This window comes from Tursiops truncatus, chromosome 6, assembly GCF_011762595.2.
Source record: "Tursiops truncatus isolate mTurTru1 chromosome 6, mTurTru1.mat.Y, whole genome shotgun sequence".
Taxonomy (NCBI): Eukaryota; Metazoa; Chordata; class Mammalia; order Artiodactyla; family Delphinidae; genus Tursiops; species Tursiops truncatus.
Genome location: NC_047039.1, coordinates 18296760 through 18320489, shown reverse-complemented (window position 1 = coordinate 18320489; position 23730 = coordinate 18296760). Strand labels below are relative to the sequence as shown.

At 36.9% G+C, this 23730-nt stretch overlaps 2 protein-coding genes across 2 annotated transcripts in view; one reads left to right on the top strand and one right to left on the bottom strand.

Annotated features, from left to right (window-relative positions):
- SLC18A1 (solute carrier family 18 member A1) overlaps positions 1-711 on the bottom strand; it is a 42121-nt gene extending 41410 nt beyond the window's left edge. Inside the window, exon 1 of the mRNA XM_033857734.2 lies at positions 349-711. The gene's annotated coding sequence lies outside the window, so the exon portion shown is untranslated. The remainder of the gene's footprint in view (positions 1-348) is intronic.
- Positions 122-22940, top strand: ATP6V1B2 (ATPase H+ transporting V1 subunit B2). The gene is made up of 14 exons (XM_019936309.3): positions 122-283; positions 6496-6551; positions 11002-11100; positions 12192-12285; positions 12417-12494; positions 12965-13104; positions 13440-13541; positions 13919-14016; positions 14669-14792; positions 16380-16530; positions 17969-18051; positions 19647-19751; positions 20607-20736; positions 22665-22940. Exons 1-14 carry the CDS (start codon positions 148-150, stop codon positions 22802-22804), a joined length of 1536 nt encoding a protein of 511 aa, XP_019791868.1. The 5' UTR covers positions 122-147; the 3' UTR covers positions 22805-22940.
- The last annotated feature ends 790 nt before the right edge of the window (positions 22941-23730 follow it).

The window sequence follows — 23730 nt, the reverse complement described above, 5'->3', positions numbered from 1 at the left end:
AGCCCAAGTCACGAGGCCGCGGGTGGGGTGCAGCTCAGTGGGCGGGGACTCCTCAGCGCGCATGGGCGGAGCGGGGCGCGGGCTGCACCAGCTATATCTGCGCCTGCGCGGCGCCGCTGCTGGGCCAGTCGGGACGGAGGAGACAAGATGGCGCTGCGAGCGATGCGGGGCATCGTGAACGGGGCCGCGCCTGAGCTTCCCGTATCCACCAGTGGGCCCGTGGTGGGGTCTCGAGAACAGGTGCTGGCAATTAGCCGGAACTACCTCTCCCAGCCTCGTCTCAGTGAGTATCAGAGAGCAAGACGAATCCTGTCTTTGCTCTTAGCCCAGCCCCTTGCTCCCACTCACCTGCTTAGCCAGAGGGGTGGGATGAGGGGATTGTTTTTCCCTCTCGCGTCCCCGTACTCCGACGTCTCTCTCTAGTAGGCGATTTGAGTGTACCTTAATTTCCGTGCCAGGGGTGGGCTAAGGGGAAGAGCACCAACGGGAACTTTTTCCTGGGTTGGTGGTCTCCTGGCTGTTGCTCCACCGGTGCTCTCCAGTTTCCCGAGGCTGGAGCATGCTCAGGCGCTTGCTTCCTGTCTCTGAGCGAAGGCCACTTCTTGCCACTCTTATCCTAATCTTCTGCTGACCTCATTTGGATCTGCAGGGGTCGAGGGAACCGCCCCTCCCCTTCCCCCTGCCTCGGGTGTGGACCTCAGGGCAGGACCTCAGATCCTGCCGAGGGGGACGGTGTAGTGTCATCGCTGACGTGCTCAGGCCTTTCGTGGATGGAGGTCAGGCCCACAGCCAGAGGGAAATGTTGTTCAGTGGAGAAGCTGCTCCGCAGGAGGACACCTAGATATCAGAGAAAGCTAGAGCTGAAAAGTACCCTGCGGGTCATCTAGTCTAACCCTCTCATTTTACAGTGAGAAGCCTAAGGTTCTGAAAGGGACAGGCCTTGCCAGGCTTTAGACCCCTAATTACTGGCAGAGCAGGAAAATTCCAGGTTTCTTAATTCTTGCTGGACCTTTTTCTGCCATTAATTTGATTGCAAGGCTATCTTGGAGAAGACAAGAAGCTTTGCCCATATTATTTAGCAAATATGCAAAGCATATGCATAAGCATGTTTAAGTGTTGTGATTGTAAAAAGACCTTAATAAACCAGGCTTAAGTGGACTGTTCAGCAGTTTCGAAAGAAATGGTTCTTGATGACTAAACAGTAAAATTGTGTAGCATCAGACCTCTTCACAGTTTCCTTAGGAACCAGGGATGAGCACTGGAAGTAGACTCTTTAAAACTTAGGAAAGCACCTGATGTTTTCCAACGTGGTGAGACTGTATTTGCACCGGTTAATTGCCACAGTACCTCTTTGTGGGTGGCTCATTGGTTAACAAGAATTTCAGATGAAGGGTTTTAGTCTGAGCGCTCTCCTGCCTGACTAATCCCATCCTCATCAGTCAGTGGGTCAGGTCATGTGGCAGCACTGCAGTGTAAGGAAGAAAGAAAAGACTTGATTCTATGGTTTGCAGAGATGTGTTTTTTTAAAATTGAAATATAGTTGATTTATAACGTTGTATTAGTTTCAGGTGTACCGCAAAGTGATTCAGTTATATATATTATATATGTATATATATTCTTTTTTAGGTTCTTACCCATTAGAGGTTATTACAAGATATTGAGTATAGTTCCCTGTGCTATACAGTAGTTCCCTGTTGGTTATCTGTTTTATGTATAGTAGTATATATATTTTAATCCCAAACTCCTAATTTATTCCCCCCCCATGTGCTTTCTATAATGGGAATTATTTGCATTAGAGAGTGCTTGTTGAGAGTTTACATGAGCTGAATGTTTCAAGAAATTGACAGATGTTGCATTCTTATGACAATAAATTTGTGCCTAACAGTTACAAATACTCTTTTATGAATTGCATTTGTATGCTTTGCTGTTCTTTGGGTAGAACAGATAGACATTAGTGGTGCTTCTAGGAAAAGATTATAAGGGGCAGTAGTCATTTTTCCATATAATTATTCACTCAATCTCAACTCAGAGTATCAATTGAAATAATAACATAGTTTAAAGAGTACTCCATGATTGAGGTTGTAAACCCTTAAGGGAGATGAGTATGATTTCTCAACATTCTGTGTGTGCTTAGCCAGATGAGATTCCTCCTGACAACATTGTTGCGACATAATGCTTAAAACTGAAACTTTAGGGTTCAGGACTCCTTTTTGTATCCTCAGTGCCTAGCGCAGTGTTGGCACATAGAAACATTGTGTTTTGTAATTGTATAACTTGCATTTAAACCCCTTGTTCTAATAGTTTAGTATATGGATCTTTAATGTGGATGGAACCAGAGTAGGGAGTTGGGGTACTTAGTTTGAGTTTCACTTCTGTGTCTGGGTTATTCTAAAAAGCACAAATGATATCATACTTAGGCTAACAGCTAACTGCATTTGAATGTCATCTTTTTCCTGTATTGCCACATTCTTGATTCGAGTTAACACTTTTAATTGCTTCTGAATAAATATTAACTTCTTAATTTTTCTGATTAAAGATCGATGTTACCATCCTAGGTAAAAAGTTATAGTTATTTAATGTGTGCTTTTTGAACAAAGGAATGGAATATTGGCAGTTCCACTGTACAGATTGGATCCTGGGGCCATTAATAAGAGATGGAAAATGAGATATGCAGGCTTGAAATAATCTTGAGCACATTAGTTGAATTTCTAAAGTCACAATGAAAGAAAACTTGATTTCCTTTTAAACTTTGAGCAAGGTTCAATAATATACGAAGAACTCTTGGATGTTAAACGTTTTGGATTAGATAATCTCCTTTGTTCTTGAGATCCTAGATCAACTAATCTTAGTTTCTTATGTCACAAAGCAGAGTTAGCCTCAGTGAAAAGTCCAGTAAAGGAATGGTCGGCCTGCCTTTTTCCAGAACCTCTCCCTCCTTGCCCACTACAAAGTGTGGGTCTTTACTTTTCTTGCACAATAGAAGATGATTGTTCCAGTTTTGTTTTGCTAATAAGGTGGAGGCTGAAGGACTAGATCTCTTATTGTGCAATGACTGTCGAATGTTCTTTTTGAAAGTTTCACAATCATTAAGTAGTGTTAGTTTTGTTGAACAATCTCATATCCTATAGGAGGAAGAGGATGTCATCTAACAAAATATGTGCTTCTTAAAATCTTTGTAGATTTTGGGTTTTAAATGTCACTCCATAAATATTTATTGTCTTCATAAATATTCAGGATCAAAGATGTAAACATGTGTCTGCTGTGTTTTCAGAAGTTCTGATCATCCCCTGCAGACCCAAGTTCTTCTTCATTTGAAATTTTCAAGAGAAGAGTGGTCATTATTGTTTCTAAACAGAAATATTTATGTGATTTGTGAATGGGTATTGACTTTTTGAAGAGCAGCTTTATGTCTTTGGCAGCTTTAATCTAAATTGTTGTCTCTGCTTTGGACTATTAATACTAATGGTGAGAAAATCTGGGTAAATATTGTTGAGAGATAAAAGGTGGTATTTGGTATTATTTTCTCTTCTTGTTCCCCCCCAGTAGTTTTACTGTTGTGGAAAGGAGCTATAGTTTGTATATAAACTGTTTTCTACTCCCTATTTGTAGTCCAAGTGCTAGGAACTGTGTTATCTCCATATTTTTAAGTTATACTGGAGACTAAGGGTCATAGAGTATAAACTTAGAATTGGTGGTGGGGGGGGCACAAACAAACAAAAATAATTTTAATCCTGGCTCTTCCATTTAATAACAGATTTCTCATAGATGTAGTTTAAGTGTGGAGTAGGTCTATCAGCCTTGCCTACCTCCCAGTGTTTTGTGAAACTGAAAAGGTAACCTATCTGAAGATGCTCTGTAAAGTGTGAAGCAGTTTCGTTTGGTAATATTTTTTATTTAGTTTGGATTATAACATTTATTAGTTTAGTTTGCATCCCATTTTAATTTAAACCAAGCATGTTGCTTAACCTCTGGTTTGTACCTGAAGTGGTCTCCTCATGCTTTCCAGTGACAGAAAACTGCTGAAGCATCTCCATTAGTTTCTTCCTTTCCTGCTTTAACTTTTCTAGTGGCTACACTCCACTGGAGAAAGGTTGTTTTTCAGTAATGATACAAGAGTGCCTCAGACCACAAAAAATGACCAGTTCAGTTTTAGAATTTGAGCTGTAGCACAGAATCAAAGAAAAAATGACTGGAGGCAGACGGTGTAAGTTCAGATCCTTAGGCAAGTTACTTAATTTCTGAGAATCATTTTTCTCTTGTAAAACTTGGAATAATATTTGTTAGGCTTATAGACCTGTTATGGAGTTTAAAAAAGAATTCCTGACAAGTACTTTTTAAATGTGTATTGGTAGTTTTGTTATTAATTAATTCCAGTGGTTACTAGCTTTTTTAAAGGCTACATACATTGTTGCAAATTTAGAGACTGCTTTTGATGAAGTAGAATCTTGCCTTCTATAGTTGAAATCAACTTGATTCACTGTTTCCAGGAAAAGCAATGACTAGCATTTCTTTTTTCTTGGTCATGCTTTTTGCCTTGTGACTGGCAAAACTTCATAATTTGAATGAGCTTGAATTTAAACATGAGATTCTTAAGGATCATTGTTGTAGAGGTTAAAAGTTCAAAGGAGATGCAAATCTTGTCCGGAAAGTAAAGAGAATTTCAGAACCTGAAGCATTTTACTGATGTTACATTTTATTCAAAACAGTTGCCTGTAAATCTCAAAACTGAATTCCCACACCTCCACTGGCCCACTCCCTACTCCCATTCCCAGCTGTTTAGGTTTTGAGAAGGTCTTTGTTTCTATAGTTTTAAAACCTGTGTGCCAAGAAAACATGTTTCTAATGTAGTTCACTTTGCATATCCACATAGCAATTTTAGAAAGTAATTGAAAAACAATATGTGGATTCTTTTAAAATGAGAACAGTGAGGGACTTCCCTGGCGGTCCAGTGGTTAGGACTCGGCGCTTTCACTGCCATGGCGTGGGTTTAATCCCCAGTTGGGGAGCTAAGATCTTGCAAACCGTGTGGCGAGTCCAAAAATAAAAATAAAATGAGAACAATGAAGAAATTGTTTTAGGGGTAGGACTTATTTTTAAGAGTATTAGATTATTTTAAAACAATGGAGAGGATTAACATAAAAGTAGCAGAATATGTGACAACTGGGATATTTCTAATAATCTTGGAGGCATGATTAATTTGTTTACGTTGCCATCCATTCAAGTAGCTTAACATTTAAAATTTGTGACTTGCTTTTTATCTAAGGTTGGGGAAAAAAAAGTAATTAGGGGCCTCTGTTGATCATTACAATTGCAAATGTATTCAAGCAAATATTTGGTGTGAGGATTTAAAGGTCCTCAGTATGGAGACTAGGGTTCCTGACAGTGCTTGCCTGCCCTGTCTCAGTGTTTCTACCAGGGCACTTGCTTCCTGGCTAAAGAAATTATGTTTTTAAATTCTGAAGCCCCTTGAATGGACAGACTGGTTATTAAATGGTTTCCTCATTCTTAGGAGTCTACATTCATTTCAGAAATTTCTGTCTAAGATGTCATAAGAAATCAAGCAAGTGAAAAATTCCCAGTTGGTTGACAGCTTCTTACACATTATTTTAGGTCTTGTAAACACTTATTTCATTTGTGTTTTCAGCTTTTCTGATTATGAAATTTAGTTAATTCTGACATTGTTAGAATTGCTTTCCTGAGTGTTCTGATTTATACTTGATTACCATTCATTATACTCGGCATGTATGTAGGTGTGATACAATTCAATGACAGCTACCTCCTTTCTAAAATGAGAGATTTGGGTAGTTTGTTGCTAGGGCATAATTTGCAGTAGAAAATATAAGCTTCTACAATGACAGTAACGCTTGACTTTTTTTTTTTCTTTAAAGGATGCTTATGTGATCTCTGGCCTTTAATTCCATCCGCCTTCATAAACTCTTTTTTTTTTGTAGTTTTTATGATACTATTTAATCATGGCATTTTATCTTAACAGACTACATTTTGTCAGATTTCTTTTGTGAGTTTTGTCACTTCTGCTTAAAGTTACGGATTCCCTTCTTCTTCTCTATCTACTTTGCTAAGTGCTACCTTTTCTGTAAAGCTTTTTCTTTTCTAAGTAAGGACCATTGCAGGGTCTTTCCTGTGCTCCCACACACCCTCAGCACACCTCTGGTAGAACCCTTACCTCCCCCTTCTCCATATAAAATTGTGAACTCTTGTGGGAACTCTCCCTCTTTACCTTTGTTTTTGTATCCTGGGTCCTTGAAACAATGTGACTTATAGTAAGAATTAAAAATGTTTTTGGTTTGATGAAGGGGATTATGAGAAGTTGTACAGATGCAGGCATATTTTATAAATTCGGTGAAAAATTTCATACTTTCTGAGTGCTCCATATAATAGATATGATAGAGAGAGGGGTTTTTTGGTAATACCAGAGAGATCATTTAGACTGTTGTCCTGTTTGACAAGAACTGACTCTTTTGTGTTTCTTTCCAGCATACAAGACAGTATCAGGAGTTAATGGTCCACTAGTGATCTTAGATCATGTTAAGGTAATACCACTATCATTATCGTCTAACCATTTATGAAGTTAAAAGCATAGTATTAAGTACTGTTTAGTACACTTTAAGTCTTTTGTTATGATTTTTTTAAGCCATTCCTTGATCGGAATGTCAGTGCTATATGGAGACAAGAATTTTAGGTCAGAAGTCAGAAGATGGGATTCTAGTACTGGATCTGTTGTGGAATCTGTTTGTGGCTTTGAGTCCCTTGTCTGTAAAATTTAAAATTTTATTTGTTAATCATACCTCACAGGTTTATTAGGAAAACAACAGTAAAGTATAGTATACTGTTATACTTGTTACATTTTTGTCTTCTCTACTAAATTTTAAGGTCTTTGAGTGAGTAAACAATGTTACTTTTGTCTTTGAGGACCTGATAACTGGTATTCAAGTAATGAATAAACAACAGATTATCTCAACAGTGACTAAAACCATAAGCAGAGAATAGTTTTTACTTATTCAGTTTGTTGAAAGATGCTTCAGTTACGTGGGGTTTTTTTTAGCCAAACCTATACATAAGAATTATCTTAGAAAAAGAGGCATAGAATATAGTCTGTAATTGAATAGACCTCACCCTAGGTGAAGCCTCCTGCCTGAGTTCAGTGATTAAAATATCTTCAGAGATAATTTGTATAATATGCTCTGTAGAACAGTAATTCTGCATTGGTTGTTGTTGGGAGTGGATCGGGGGAAAGGTACACAGTTATTAGTTTGTTGAGAGAAGTAATGACAGAAGTGTGTTTGGCATGTGGCCCCTCTGGAAGCAGAAAATAAATTGAAAAACATTTCTTAAAAGAAAGGGCAAAGTGAACTGTCTCTTCAGCTTTATCACTAAGATATTTTTGTGCATGACAAGGTACCTATACAAATTAATTGCAAGATTAAGCATATAGCTTCCTCCTGGCCACAGTTTCATACTAGTCTGCAGTTTGATTCAAAGCCTCAGTATACAAATTGTACAAGGTTTAGGCAGCTGCCCGTTAATATTTTGTGAAAGGATGAAGCATACACTTTTATTTTTTGAGGAAGTATTGAAAGCATTATTTGCTTCTTTGTCCTTTATTTCTTCTTTTTTATATACTTTCTATTGGATAAAATTTTTGACTCATATTTTAAAAATATGAAGCTTTTATATTAGTAAATATATTTTCAAAAACAGTTAAAAATATTCATGCTTCAACTATGTTAAGTGCTGAACTCAGCACCAAAAATACACAATACAAATACATAAATGTCTAATTGTTAAGTGCTATGAAGGGTGAGTGCAGGATGCTATGAGAGTCAATAATGGGAAGGACTTAGAAAACATCTTGGAGGAAGTAATTTTTAGAAAGCTGAAAAAGTTTTATTGAATGTTTGTTTGGGGTATAACTCCAGCTGAGGAAAAAAGTTTATGTAGTTGTAAGAATGGCTTTATACCACCAGATTTAAGAGTGTTTTTTTGTTTGTTTTTAGTTTTTGGCTCCTGTTTTTAACTTAAGACATACAGATAGTATCAAGGAATGGATAATTTTATACAAATTGTATCAGAATAGATGATGATGGAGACTGTTGTCCAACTCATTTTCTGAAGGTAGCGCATCTTTGATTTCCAAACCTGACAAAGGATAGTATCAGAAAAGAAACAGTGTAGCTAATCTCATTCACAAGCACAGATTCCAAAATTCTAAATAAAAATGTTCTCATGTATTGGATATTAGCAAAAATATACTTTAAAAAATCAACAGGGCTTCCCTGGTGGCACAGTGGTTGAGAGTCCGACTGCCGATGCAGGGGACGCGGGTTCGTGCCCTGGTCCGGGAAGATCCCACATGCCACGGAGCGGCTGAGCCCGTGAGCCATGGCCGCTAAGCCTGTGCGTCCCGAGCCTGTGCTCCGCAACAGGAGAGGCCACAACAGTGAGAGGCCTGCATACCACAAAAAAAAAAAAAAAAAAAAAAAAATCAACAGAATTATGACAAAGTAGAATTTATCCCAGTAATACAAAGATGATTTGATATTAGCAAATGTCAGTATAATTCAGGTCATTCATAGATTAAGCTAGAAAAAGCTTACGCTCTTCTCAGTAAATACAGAAAATGTATCTGATAAAATTATTTGTTTCTAAAAAAAAACAAAACAAAAGAAGAAGGAGGTCTTAGAAATAAGGGATAGAACAAACTTTTAAAACCTCTTAAAGGATAACCACCATAACTTACAGCAAACAGCGTATTTAAGGAGAGACTCTAGAAACATTCCCATTTAAATCAGGAACAAGATGAGGACACCTGTTGTCACCACCGCTATCCATCTTTGTTCTGTCTTTGTGCTTGGACCCTAACCAATGCTGTGGGAAAAAGAAATTAGGGGATAAAGGGATTAAAAAGGAAAAGGCACAGCTGTCATCATTTCTTGGTAGTATGATTAATTAAACAGAAAACACAAGTCATTCAGTGGACAAACTATTAGAAACAATGGTGTAAAACAGTGTTGCTGGATGCAGATGATGTCTATAGAAATCAGTAGTGTTTTGTATGCCAGAAGTAACTACTAGAATAATTAGGAACTTTTTACAAAAAACTGTGAAACTTTGTTGAAAGACATAAAGGAAGACTTCAAATAAGTGGAGATTCCACGTTCATGAATGAAAAGGCTCAGAATAGAAAATATGTTGTTGCTCTCCAGGTAACAAAATCAGTTAGAAATAGAGTAAGAATAAAAATTTGGTGAGGGAGTAAGCAGATATTTCAGTGGAGCAAAGTTAAGATTCTTAAAACCAACTCTTCTCACACCTGAGAATTTGACTTGGTAAGTGATAAAGGCTACATTACAAGTCGTGCTACTTGTAGCACAAATTAATTTGTGCTACTCAGTAAATATTGTTGGGGTATTTGGCTTCCTGTATGAAAAAATAAAAATAAAAATGAGAAAAATAAAATTACGTACCAAAAATAAATCCAGATGGATTAAAGACCAAAACATGAGAAACCTGTCAGAAGACAATATAGAAAACCATTTTTATGACTTCAGATTGGAAGGTTTTCCTACACAAAAGACACAAACCATAAAGGAAAACAAGTCATTTTATTGCAAAAACTTCTGTATGATAGTATACCATAAACAAAATTAAAAGACAAGAAAGACTGGGAGCAGATATTCGCAAAAGAATATCCGACTCAGAATCTATGAAACTTATCTAAAAGTAAATAAGAAAAAGCAGATGTAGTTGAAAAGCGAGGAAAAGATATTAATAAGGCTATTATAGGAAATGAAGTCTGAATTGTCAGTAAACATGAAAAGATGCTCAATATTAGTAGAATCAGGAAAATGCAAATTGAAAGATACTATTTTTTATTTTATCAAAATGGTAAAAATTAAAGTTTAATAATACAAGATTGGCAAAGATGTAGGGAAAAGATACTTATCTATACTACTAGCGAGTTTGTGAAGTAAAAGGTTCCTTTGCAGAGTAATTTCACATAAAAATGGACACAGCCTATAGCGCACCACTAGGTAACCAGATACCTTAGGGAAACTTGGGCCCGCATGTGAGAATGTTCATTGCAACATGTTTGTAGTAGTATAAATTTGGAACAGCCTTGAACACCAGTGGTAGAAGAACAGCTGAATAAAATGTAGTGTCACTTGGTTTTAACTATATCTGTTCTAACATTGATTCTAGATGCCCGTTTATTCATATTAGCATCTCCAGAATCAAGTGTCCTACAGTCAGTGTTGATTCACGGATGCATTGGCAGATGTTTTCCTTCACCTCACACAAAGTAGTGATGCATTTTTCAAAAGATTATGTTAATAAAATAAGGTAAATACTACTATGACAGATCCAAAACATACGGTCAAGCGGAAAAAAAAAACGAGTTGCAGGATGGTATATTTAGTATGTTATCATTTAGGTAAGTGAAACACTACAGTATATTTTTGGAAACATGCAATTTAAAATATTAAAAATGGATTAGGGGAATACATTTCTGGTTAGGAGAGTTAGATTGAGGAGGGAATATTAGCATTATTTATTATAATAGTAATTATTTTATTGTTTAGTTGCATTTTATTCCTGTCCTCCCAAAGCACAAGGTGATTACACAGCCCAGAAGCAAACATCATTTCTGAGTAGTGGGAACATAGTTTTTTAACTTCCTGTAGTCTCAAAGTTTAAAAACATATACACAGAAGGAAAGAATTTAATTGCTGTGGTTTCATAGATTTAAGATCCTTCCCTCTGTACCTTATGTTGCATTTGCCAGTATATGTGCCAGTGATAAGTGTTTTAAGGACTTAAACTACCTGAGGATATTCTAAACTCTGGATGTATACCTGTGTGCTTTGGGGAGGTATGGGGTCTGCATGTGCATACACACTGTGAAAGACATAGAAGCATATAGAGTATTTTGAGGCGCTTTTAAAATGTTGGTTATTGAGCCTTTATTTTTTTCCTATTTAGTTTCCCAGATATGCTGAGATTGTGCACTTAACACTACCTGATGGCACAAAGAGGAGTGGGCAAGTTTTAGAAGTTAGTGGTTCCAAAGCAGTGGTTCAGGTAAGCATCACTTTCAAAACCTGGCCAGTTGAACGTTTTTCTGATCACAACAAACATAAGAAACACCAGTAGTTCTTTCTGGTAATTATCACATAAGTATACAGATCTTCATCAACTTATAGGTGGGGTGACATCTTGATAAACCCATCATAAGCTGAAAATATTGTAAGTTGAAAATGCATTTAGTACACAGAACCTACCGAACATCATAGCTTAGCTTAGCTGACATTAAAGGTGCTCAGAACACTTATATTAGCATACAATTGCACAAAACCATATAACACAAAGCCTATTTTATAATAAAATGTTAAATATCTCATGTGATTGTTTTAAAGTACCGTTTCTACCGAATGTGTATTGCTTTTGCACCATCACAACCATGAAAATCTTAAGCCAGGGACCCGACTCTTTACTGGCTATGAGGGAAGAAAAGTATTTTTTCATGTTTTCTTGCTAAATGCCAGCCACCAATATCCATTCTAGCCCAGTAGCTCCACTGGTAAAATGGCTTTTTTAAAAAAAAATTTTAATGGATAAAATGAAACAGATAGTCACATAGAAGGAGAGAGATGAAAAGTAGAATTCAGAGCTTATGGGCTGAAACCAAAACAAGATCTGAGTCTCCTTCTTTAAATTGTCTCTGATAATGCCTAGTATTTAATGTTGCTGATTATAGGAAGTGCCGGTTTTCTCAAATAACATATTGCTCTAAAAAGTAGATCTGGAGCAGAGGTCGGCAGAATTTCTGTAAGGGGCCAGACAGTAAATTTTTTAGGCTTTGTGAGGGTTTTGCCTAAGGTCTCTGATGCATGTTCTTACGCTTTTTCTTTCCTTTTTTTTTTTAAAAAAAACAATCCTTTAAAAATGTGAAAACCATTCTTAGCTTGCTTGATGGATTTGGCCTGCAGGCATGACCCTGGTTAAGAGGTTGGCAATTTGGTTCATCGTCCACCATGAACACTTCTTTATTCATAATACTAAAAGTAGTCTGTATATTGATGTATTTTACTTCATAAGGGCTGACAAATAAATCTTAAGCGCTTATGATCTAAATTTCTTATGCCCTTCTGTTTACTTTTCTTTCTTGATAGGTGTTTGAAGGGACTTCAGGTATAGATGCCAAGAAGACATCCTGTGAGTTTACTGGGGATATTCTCCGAACGCCGGTGTCTGAGGATATGCTTGGTAAACGGATATTATTATTCATTCTGAGCAGAGATCTGTTTCCTTTTTAACGTATTTCCGTGAAGTCTTTGTGAAGATTATGAATATTTGAGCCATTGTCCACTCTGTACTGTCTTGTTACTGTTTAACAGGTCGGGTGTTCAATGGATCAGGAAAACCCATCGACAGAGGTCCTGTTGTACTGGCTGAAGACTTCCTTGATATCATGGGTAGGGACAGAAAATCGATTTCTGTGTTTTGGGGAAAATAGCATCTATCTATCTTATACCTTTGTCAGATAAAGGGTGATTTTTATGATACTTTAAGTAGATAACCAACATATTCCATGTTTGATTAATTATTTTTTGTTTACTATTTAATAAATTTATTTTTCCTAGAGGTTATCTTAAAATTTTATATTTTATTTATTGTAAAATATCACCAGGATATATCTGAAATGTAAAAGCCATAATGGCTTTGAAATTAGGATTTCTTTCTTATTTGCTATACCTTGCATTTCACTTTACTACCATATAATTTGTGAATCTACAAAAGATTAATGGAAAAAAATATTTAAACAGTTTCAGATTTCAAAAATAACTGATTTTTTAAGAGTAGAAAGAAATGCTTTATATGCTTTGTATGGTTGTAGTCTTAATGTAGAGACATAGTAAAATTTTCCCTTTTGGAAATGCATTAGGCCAGCCAATCAATCCTCAGTGTCGGATCTATCCAGAGGAGATGATTCAGACCGGCATTTCGGCCATAGATGGCATGAACAGTATTGCTAGGGGGCAGAAAATTCCTATCTTCTCTGCTGCTGGCTTACCGCACAATGAGGTGAGAACTAGAATCTGTTTGGTATGAAATTCAAGAAGAAAGAATTTCTGAGTGCTTCACTCTTAGTGAGAAACCAAATATAGGATTTTCAAGGTAAATACCCAATGTTACTGTTTATATAATCCAATTACATTGACTCTTCATCCACACATATCTGACTTCTTCCTTACTCTTAGGAATCTGCAAAAATTACAAAATAGTTTTATTGAGTAAAGCCCTTTAAGACAACCCAATTTCATTTATGATTACAGTTCCCCAAAGTTTAGGGTAAAAGTTATTTTGTTGTAGAAGTATTATTTTAGATTTTAACTTAGTTCTTTTGTACTCCTCATCAGATTGCAGCTCAAATCTGTCGCCAGGCTGGTTTGGTAAAAAAATCCAAAGATGTAGTGGACTACAGTGAGGAAAATTTTGCGATTGTGTTTGCTGCTATGGGTGTAAGTATTATCTTTTTCTGTTTTAGTATGAAATGTAAAATTGCTTGTGTTATTAGAACAATGTAGAAAACTGCACATATATTATTCAGTTTATCTCTAGGCGGAGAAGTTGCAGCTTGGCATTTTGGGCAAACCATGGATTAGTATTTAGCATTTGACTATGGAATGTAAGAATAATTCCCTTTGTGCCCAAAGCAAGCTGTTTACTCTGTTGGCTTTTGTGAACGTTTTGGGGGTACTTGAACCTTTAAAAGAAGGAGCGTGCAGATCTATAGCTTGGCCTTCATCAGAAATAAATATTGGGGGGAAAAAAAAAGAAAGAAAGAAATATTGAGCATTTTTCTTCTCCCAGCACTGATGAAGTCATTGCCATTTAGGTAAACATGGAAACTGCCCGGTTCTTCAAATCTGACTTTGAAGAAAATGGCTCAATGGACAACGTCTGCCTCTTTTTGAACTTGGCCAACGACCCAACGTAAGTAAACAAAGAATAGAGCTATTTTCCCCCTGTTCATGCAGGCTTCTGGTCAAAAATGTCACCTTACACTAAGGAGGTAGAACATTACAGTGAAAGCTACACAGGCCTAGGTATGAGATAACCGTATTTAAATTCCAGCTCTGCTTCTTGCAAGTTACTTGGTTTTGGGTAAGTCACTTAGGTTCTGAAGCTCAGTGTCTTCTTTCATAAAGTGTGATAAATAATACTTGTCTCACAGGGTTGTTGTACATATTAAATGAGATAATAGTATAAGTTACCTAGCACACAGTCCATACTCAGTAAATTACCTTTTCCTCTTACCTGCAAGATCTGGCCCCTACGTCTTTCCTCCCTTTCTCCTTCTCTCTCTCTTCCTTTCTTGCTCAATTTTGAGAACTATATAGTTCTGACAAATTATGGGGCATTTATAAAATAAATCAATTTAGCTGTGTAGCACTAAGTAATTCTTATTATGTAAATACATAAAAGAACTCTGCCTTACTTAAGAACTTTTAAAGTAATAATTGCTTAACCTTCCTCAATTTATGTGAAACTTTAAAAGGGAGACTGTACTATTATTTCTGGAATCATTTTGTTTTGTTTTTGGCCTTTTTGTTTGAGTGACTTAGGACTTAATGTTTCATTTCAGTATTGAGCGAATTATCACTCCTCGCTTGGCTCTAACCACGGCCGAGTTCCTGGCCTATCAGTGTGAGAAACATGTATTGGTTATCCTAACAGACATGAGTTCTTATGCTGAAGCACTTCGAGAGGTAATTTTTTTCTTAATTAAAATGGATTATCTTGTCAGGGATTATCTTGTCCCTCTACAAGTTTTCATTTTTTTTTTAAATCATGTTTTTTTAAATGCATTGCTCATATATTAGTAGAATACCTTAATTAATCAGAAAAGAAAATATTACTTTTGTCAACCTAATTGAATTAGAGGATGAGATTTAAATTATTAGCCTATTTATCATACTCTCACTGTCTCCATTGATTAAGACTGGATTCTTAGAGTAAATGATGCAAGCTGTTTAATCAGTTACTCTCCAAGGTAGTTCTGTCTCTGTCCAGACTGTCAGTTTTCAGCCCTTTTCAAGAATTTCATTTTTAATGATGTAAATTTTTATTTATTTCCATAAGTGAAGACTACACTCTGGCAGAACCCTCTTCAGAACTTTTTTTTCCTTCAGAAAGCTCAGTGATTATTTAGAAACAATGTAAGATTCTAGCACTTACCATCCAGAAGTGTGGGGTGTTTGTTCTAATGCAAGTTACTGAACTTTTGAGTTACTTGCTCTTTTAAGTGTGCAAAAAAGGGAAGAAGACTTCTGAAGAGACAGCCTATATAAATATCTAGCCTAAGATTCCCTAAGATCCATCATCATATCTCACTCGGCTACAGTGTTTTTTCATTGAAGGACTTCTTTTCTCCCATCCATCACAAATACTTTTCTAAAAGGCAGTAAAAATAAGTATTAGAAAAGTAAAAAAAAAACAAAAAAAACAATTTACAAACCCTTTTATTAGTAGTATTAGATTCGACAGACAATTATTCTATCAAATTGCCGCTAAAGTTTTCTATATGTTTATCTTGCTTTCTACATTATCTCCTTACAAATTGATAAAAGCTGGTCTGCAGGCCACACTTTGAGTAGCACTGCTGGAGCATACTCTTGGAGGAACCAAAGTAGCAGTTAGAAGTTGGGCTTAATGATTTACAGTTCTTGTTGGCTGTAGATTAAAATGTATGCATATATTCTAGTGTGCCTGTCTCTAAGAGAAAGACCATTTATTACTATTCTTATCTTGTGCGGTGATCCAGGGAAATTATCTGGCCCTGGATTCCGGTTGTAAGTTGGGATTAATAACATTAACTTCCTCATGGGGTTGTTGTGAGGATTAAATTAAATAATGTATGTAAAATGCATCAGATGATTTCTGATATACGTATTTCCTTCCCTTTTGATCTTTTCAGGATTAGCTTATGTAAATCTGGCAAGATCCATAACGTGAAGTAAATCTTGTGAACTGAGAATGTTCTCTTAGTTTTAAAATGTACTACCTTTGATTTATAAAATTGCAAGCAGATTTTCTTCTAGCAAGCTATTTGAAGATTTGTGTTATGGCAGTATGATTTTAGCAGAAAACTGTGGTCCCCAATTGTCAACATTTTTGTTGCAGAATAATCTGAATTTATGTTGCTAGATTTTTCTTAATCATTTCTAGAGGTGATATTTAAAATGAACAAGATATTTCCAACTTTGTAATTTGGCCTGTTCAAACAAATGTGTTCTAACCAAGCTTTCATTTTCATTTTCTGGTATGTGATACTGTTCTCCTTGACTCACTGTCAGGTCTCAGCAGCCAGGGAAGAGGTTCCTGGTCGACGAGGTTTCCCAGGTTACATGTATACAGATTTAGCCACAATATATGAACGTGCTGGTAGAGTGGAAGGTAGAAGTGGCTCTATTACTCAAATTCCTATTCTCACCATGCCTAATGATGGTAAGTTTAGGGTCTTTGGATTATAGCATCCCTAATCGTTGTAAGGACTTTGATTTTAAGAGAGAAGACCATCTATCTTTTTGAGTTGAAATTCTTTTGAGAGTTTATCCTCCAGAAGTTTACCTTACCTAGTGATTTGTTTCTAATAAAATTTTTCATTTCAAAACTACCCATAATAATTATTCTTTTGTAGAAAAATTTTCTTGTAATTTTTATTTATTAGCTAGTATTTAGTGTCTACTGTTTGCAGGACACTGGTCTAGATGAAATGAATTTTTAAAAGATTTATGGGCTCTACTTAATGTAAGCTACTCATTCTAGGTGGATATTTTTTAAATGTATGTGCATCAGTAGTTTAAGGTAGCTTAAGTGCCAGATATAGAGCACAGATAGTAAATGCTACGAGACTCTAGAGATAGAACGATCATCAAAGACTTGCTAAAAATTACTTGGTTTTATCATGTGTGTCTAAGTGCACAGTGCAGTGCCTGCCTGGATGTATGCCCAGCAGCCCCCGGGTGAGACTTTCAGCATTCCCCTTATGTTAGTGTCTTTTTACCTTTATCTCAGTCTTTTAAAAACACTTTTTCAAAATATTTTCAGAAACAGTAATAACTCATTATAACTGAGCACTGTTCTAAGTGTTTTGTAAGTTTTGACTCATTTGATCTTCATAGCGACTTTTTAGATGCTCTCGTGTGAGGCACAGAGAGGTAAAGTGTCACAGTTAGGAAGTGGCGGCTTTAGAACCCAGGCAGTCTGAATACTACCTCTGATGTGAAAATGATTTGTTCCAAGGAAGCAGCTACAAAATTACTCTCTGTAATTTAACAGACTTAGAGGTGTCTTGCTCTGTGGGACCTGCTTGGTGCTGCCTGTGTAGTGTTGCTTAACTTGTTTAGCCTCTCTGTATTTTCCATGTTGAAATGTTGTGTGTCCCTCTGGGATAGCTTATGGATGAAGAATGTTCTCTCAGTATACATCAAATTGGCAAATCTCTGCAAATGAGCTTTGTGTTTAAAATGGAACTTTATTTATATTTGGGGGAGAGAGAGCATAACTAGGAGAAATAGTACTTTTTATGAATATAGCTAATTTAACTTGTGTCGACACATGTCTAACTGTGCTGCAGCCAGATAAGTTAGACTGGCCAATACGGTAACCTCTAGCCACATTTGGCTGTTTAAATTCTAAAGTTTATTAAAATCAGATAAAGTTTGAAATAAAGTTTTTCAGTCGCGTTTAGCCGCATTTCACATGTTCAGTAGCCACATTTGACCAGTGGCTGCCATATTGGACAGCACAGATAAAGAACTTTTCCATCATCACAGCAAACTATTTTATATAGCACTGTTTTAAGTAGTGCAGATTGACTTCCTGTGGTTTTGTTTATATGAGATGGACACTTTAACTAACATCAGGTGTCTTTCTCTGGTAGATATCACTCACCCCATCCCTGACTTGACTGGATATATTACAGAGGGGCAGATCTATGTGGACAGACAGCTACACAACAGACAGGTATTTGACAGTTGAACGATGCTATAAGCCTATAGATCTATTCTTCAGTTATTCTTTAGTGACTCTCACTTTGCTCTTAGGAATTATTTATTTAGAAAATATAAGCAAGAGGGAAGAGATATGGGAACATATGTATATGTATAGCTGATTCACTTTGTTATAAAGCAGAAACTAACACACCATGGTAAAGCACTTATACCCCAATAAAGATGTTAAAAAAAAAAAGAAAATATCAAATTACATTGTTTTTAATATGGCTATAAAATTGTCATTTCTGTAATACTAAAATCCTGGTGTGGAAAAAAGTGCCAGAATTAAGAATTAAATTTCCACTTTCTTTATTATGACTTAAAATGGAGTGAGTTGTTCAAAGAACTTTTTTGGGTCTTCTGTTCCATAATGGTATAATCTACTTTTGTTATTAATACAAGAACAGATTTTTCAGAGTTTTTTATTTGTCTTTTATTGTTAAAATTTTTAAAAATTGAGGTATAATTGACGTAACATTACATTAGTCGCAGGTGTACAATGTCATGATTTGATATTTGTATATGTTGCAGAATGATCACCCCAGTAAGTCCACTTAACATCCACCACCTCACATAGTTACAAAATTTTTTTTCTTGTGATGAGAATTTTGAAGAGCCACTCTTCTAGCTACCTTTAAATATGTGATACAGTATTATTAACTTACATAGTCACCATGCTGAAAGGTCCATCCCCATGACTTAACTCATTTTATAACTGAAAGTTTGTACCTTTTAACCTCCCTCACCCATTTTGCTCACCCCTCCTCCCCTGCCTCAGGCAGCCACCAGTCTGTTCTCTATCTGTGAGCTTGACATTTTGTGAGATTATATGGTATTTATCTTTTTCTGTCTGACTTATTTCACTTAGCATAGTGCCCTAAAGGTCCATCCATGATGCTGCAAACAGCAAGATTTCATTCTTTTTATGACTGAATAATCAAAAACAGATTTTTTATTGGTTCTTTAATAGATGCCAGCTTCTGATATCAGCTTTTAGGTGAAATTATTGTTTTTTGTTTTTTGTTTTTTTTTTGTGGTACGTGGGCCTCTCAGAGCCATGACCTCTCCCGCCGCGGAGCACAGGCTCCGGACGCGCAGGCCCAGCGGCCATGGCTCACGGGCCCAGCTGCTCTGCGGCATGCAGGATCTTCCCGGACCGGGGCACGAACCCGCGTCCCCTGCATCGGCAGGCGGACTCTCAACCACTGTGCCACCAGGGAAGCCCTATTGTTAATCTTTTTATGTGTGATTTTATGAGTCAGAGTTCAGAAGACCATTTGGATTTGATATTATAGGCAGATGTTGAAAATTCAGTTTTTTAATATAATCTTGTACTATTTTGTAAATTTTACTTTTTGGATTTGATTCTCAAAAGAAATCTTAACCTGTAAAATGTTTCTTCCTTTTCTTATCAGGAAAAGATATTAGGAATCATCTAGGAAACAAATGTAGCAGTGTTATGCAATTTAAGCAATAAAAATGAGTTTCAAAATCCTCCTTTACTACCAGTAAAGCTTGAATTTTGTACTTAAATATAATATTTTCCCCCTTCCCCTTTTACCCAAGATTTACCCACCTATTAATGTGCTGCCCTCGTTGTCGCGGTTAATGAAGTCTGCTATTGGAGAAGGTATGACCAGAAAGGATCATGCCGATGTATCTAACCAGCTGGTACGTATGTTTCCTCCAGGATGGTGTTTAAAGAAATGAATACTTTCTCAGTTCATTCTGCTGTCTTATACCTCTTGTCTTTCTTCCATATCACTTTTCTTCTCCCCCCATCAAAGTAGAATTTTAATATAGAACATATAATATAGAATAGTGGAATACAGAAACATTCATTAGAGCCTTTTTCATAAGGATAACTGCTCATGACAAAGATTAAAAATCACATGCTTGAAACCCACCTCTAATGCTGTATGAGGTAGTTTTTAAATAAAAAAGGCATAAGACGATTAAGTTTTTATTAGTAACCTTAATTATAGAGTATTTCTGAAAGACTATTCTAACTAATTTTTTGTTTAACATATTAGGCCATCACCAGAACGCTAAGGGATACAGCTGTATATATTCTATGAAATCCTTGGTTGCTATAGTGCTGAGATTGTATACCAAGCATAATTAAAGAAAACCACATTTGACCTTAAAGTAGAAATGATAAATAAACTCAGTGATAACACAGATATTTTTTTTTGAATAGAATTTAGAGATGGATTTCTCCTATTGTGTAAGTTGTGATTTTTAAATGCTCTACAAAATGTAAGCTCACTGGTATATTGAGGGAGTGTATTTTTTGTAGAGTGTTAGTAATGCCTATGTATTGCATGCTTGAAGACTCCTTTCTTAGTGAGACTACGTATAATAAAGTCTTTCCAGTACTTGCATGTGAACTTTATGTGAATTATGTTTGGAAATCATGTGAAATACTGTGAAGATAGCTACAGCAATACACTTACATAGCCCAGATTACTGTTACCATTTATAAAACCTTATCTCTGTTCATGTAAACCTTTTTTCCCTCTTTAGTATGCATGCTATGCTATTGGTAAGGATGTGCAGGCCATGAAAGCCGTAGTTGGAGAAGAAGCCCTTACGTCAGATGATCTGCTTTACTTGGAATTTCTGCAGAAGTTTGAGAGGAACTTCATTGCTCAGGGTAAGATTACTGTTTTCCTATGAATAGAAACAGCATCATATGTAGTTTTGAGGAGGACTTCTTTCCTAGTCTGAGAGAAGTTACATTGGTCTCCATACAATTTTCCTTCTGATTAGAGAAGAGGTTCTTCCAGCCGCCTGCCATGTCTTTGTTCTTAGCCCTCTGGTTCCTTCCCCTGTACCTTCAATTTCTTTATCCATTTATTTAGCTCCTGTCTTGTGTTTTCTCTTCCTTAGAACCGGCCTTCTGCTCTCCTGCCTCCATTGCCACTTCTCCTCCCTCTTACCCTCTCTGCAATGCTCTCCTCTGGCTTTGGGGGCTTTGGACTTTTCCTGTCCATCTATTTTCATCCTCCTGATTTCTCATCTTCCTGCTTCTTAATTGTTAGTGTTCCCAAAGGCTTAATTACCTGTTCTTTCTGTGCTTTTTTTCCCCTGTGCTGATGACTGACTTCCTGTGTATGAGCCTTTCCCCTCTTTCTGAAGCTCTAGTCCCGCATCTTGAGCTAGGAAGCCTTTGTTTATGCCACCATCCTCTCTGGCTCAGCGTGGTGAGAACCAGAGTATTTTCCCAACTGACCACCTGCCTAGCAATTCCCTTTTCAATTTCTGTCTACCTCTGGCATGACCATTACCCTAGTTAGCCCAAGCTCAGGCATTGGGCATTCTTAACCCTCTTCATTTATTCTCCAGTCATCAAATATTTGCTAATTTGCATTGTTCTTCTTTAAAACATCTTATCCTGTTCTCTTTTCATTCCTATTAAAAAAACTTAGGCCGGTGTTTCTCAGAATTGAATATGCTTTTGAATCTACCAGGGATCTTGTTGAAGTGCAGATTCTGATTCGGTAGATCTGGGTGGGGCCAGAGAGCCTGTATTTTGACAAGTTCTGGGTGATCTTGAAGCTGCTGATCTCTGACCACTCTGTGTGTCCCAAGACCTAGTCCAGACCTTTGTCCCATCACCCTTGGCCGTTAGTGCCAGCATCTTCACCAGTCTCCCTGACTCTCTCTATGCCATTGCCAGGGTAAATTTAGTATTAATTTTATTGATTGTCCTTCTGTTAAAAAGTCTATAATGGTTTTTATTACGTAGCATGTGTAGGGCTTTCAAGCTGTTTTGTTTGTTCTCTTCCCTGCCACCCCTGCTAATGCTGGTAAACTCTATTTTTGACCTCAGTGATACTTACAAACGATGTGTTTATTTTGGAATAATGCATCAGCTACACACTTAGGATTTGTGCGCTTTTCTATTTATGTGATACATTTTTTAAGTAACATTAAAATCCCCAGAACGTATGATAGTTGGGTTTTCTAAAAAAATTAAAAATTACACAGAACCTTAATATCTTAAAAAGATAAAAATTGTTCTGGTAGACAAGAGATGCAGAACTCTAGCCACTCTAACTCCTTAGTTAAAAAATGAGATTTATTTGCAGTATAAGAATGATTCTGCTATTAAGAAGAATAATAGCAATAGCAAGTTTGAAAACTTTCACACGGACCTATTCAGGTGCTTAATTGGCAGTTAAGGCCTTCTGAGTATCTGTACTAGCCTCCTTCAGGTCAGCCTGTGTTCCTGGGAAACTGCTTTTCTCACTACTCTCTGGACAAAACTCTGGGTCTAGTTTCCATTATTCAGTGGAGTGTGTTTAGATCCCACCCGTTGTTAAAACACACACAACACACACAGCCGCCGAACGTCTCGCCTGTGGGCTTTCTCCCTTTTCTCTGGTTCCCAGGGGTACTTATTGTCTAGACCCTCATTTCCACATTAAGTCACATCCAGTCCTGGGAGACCTAACTGCTTTGTGTCTCTTTTTATACTTCATGCTTACAGTGCTAGTTCCATAACAGAATAAATTTTGAATAACGCTGAGAAGTTGGAAGTACTTGGCCTTTATTCATCTAATCTCAATTTTTTGTAAGGTCCATACGAAAACCGCACTGTCTATGAGACTTTGGACATTGGCTGGCAACTGCTCCGAATCTTCCCCAAAGAAATGCTGAAGAGAATCCCTCAGAGCACTTTGAGCGAATTCTACCCTCGAGACTCTGCGAAGCATTAGCTGCTACTTCATCGCTGGCTCGATGCTCTTGTGAAATACTGGTTCTGTTTTCTTTATTCCTTTTGCACTCCCCCATCCCCACCTTTGTGTTGGAGTTTACTGTGTTACCCTGTAATTAAAAACAAGGAATAGGTAACATATTGTGCCAGTGTTGCAATGTTTTAAACTGCTAACAGCCTTTAAAATATCCCCTGTTCAGAAAACCTGGAACTTCAATGCTTTGTTTAAAGTAGCCGAGGGTTGGAGGTGAAGTTTTCTTACTGATGTGTGTATTTGTACATAGTGGTGTAGGTAGCTGCCTAGTGTCCTCATTATTTGGGTCTCTCAGACCTTCCTTGTCCACCCCCTCAAGAGTATCACTATCTGAAGTTATAATGCTTTGATCTCCAAACTAGAGACAAGATAGGGTCTGAAAGACGCTTCCTCTCAGAGCCAAGACACTTTCCTGAGCACTTGTTCTTAGATTTTGGTGTGCCTCTGCTCTAAGCAGATGGTTTTTACTGTCCACCTGCTGTTTCCTGTTTAATGAATAGATTAGAAAAGGAGTTTCCTTTTCCTCTTTGGTACGGATAAGTTTCAACTCCTGTTTCTTACTGTTCTCCCTCCCTCTGAGTAACACAGAATCGTGCAGGTTTTGCCCAACTGGCCTTGATCTGATAGTAGTGAGATGCCCTGTCTTGATGATCCTTACTGGGTTTCCATGCAGAGGAATCATAATTAAAATAATTAATAGAATTGTTGGTTGGAAAGAGTTGGGATACAATTTTTTAAGAAAGAAAAACCTATATCGGTTCTACATTTGGACATGCTAACAGTGGTTTTAAGTTTCTAAAGTGTTTACCAGATGCTAAAGGCAAGGTGGGGAAGAGAAAGCTCTTCTGTGTATGGAATTTTTTTATATATATAATCTATGGATATTTTAAACT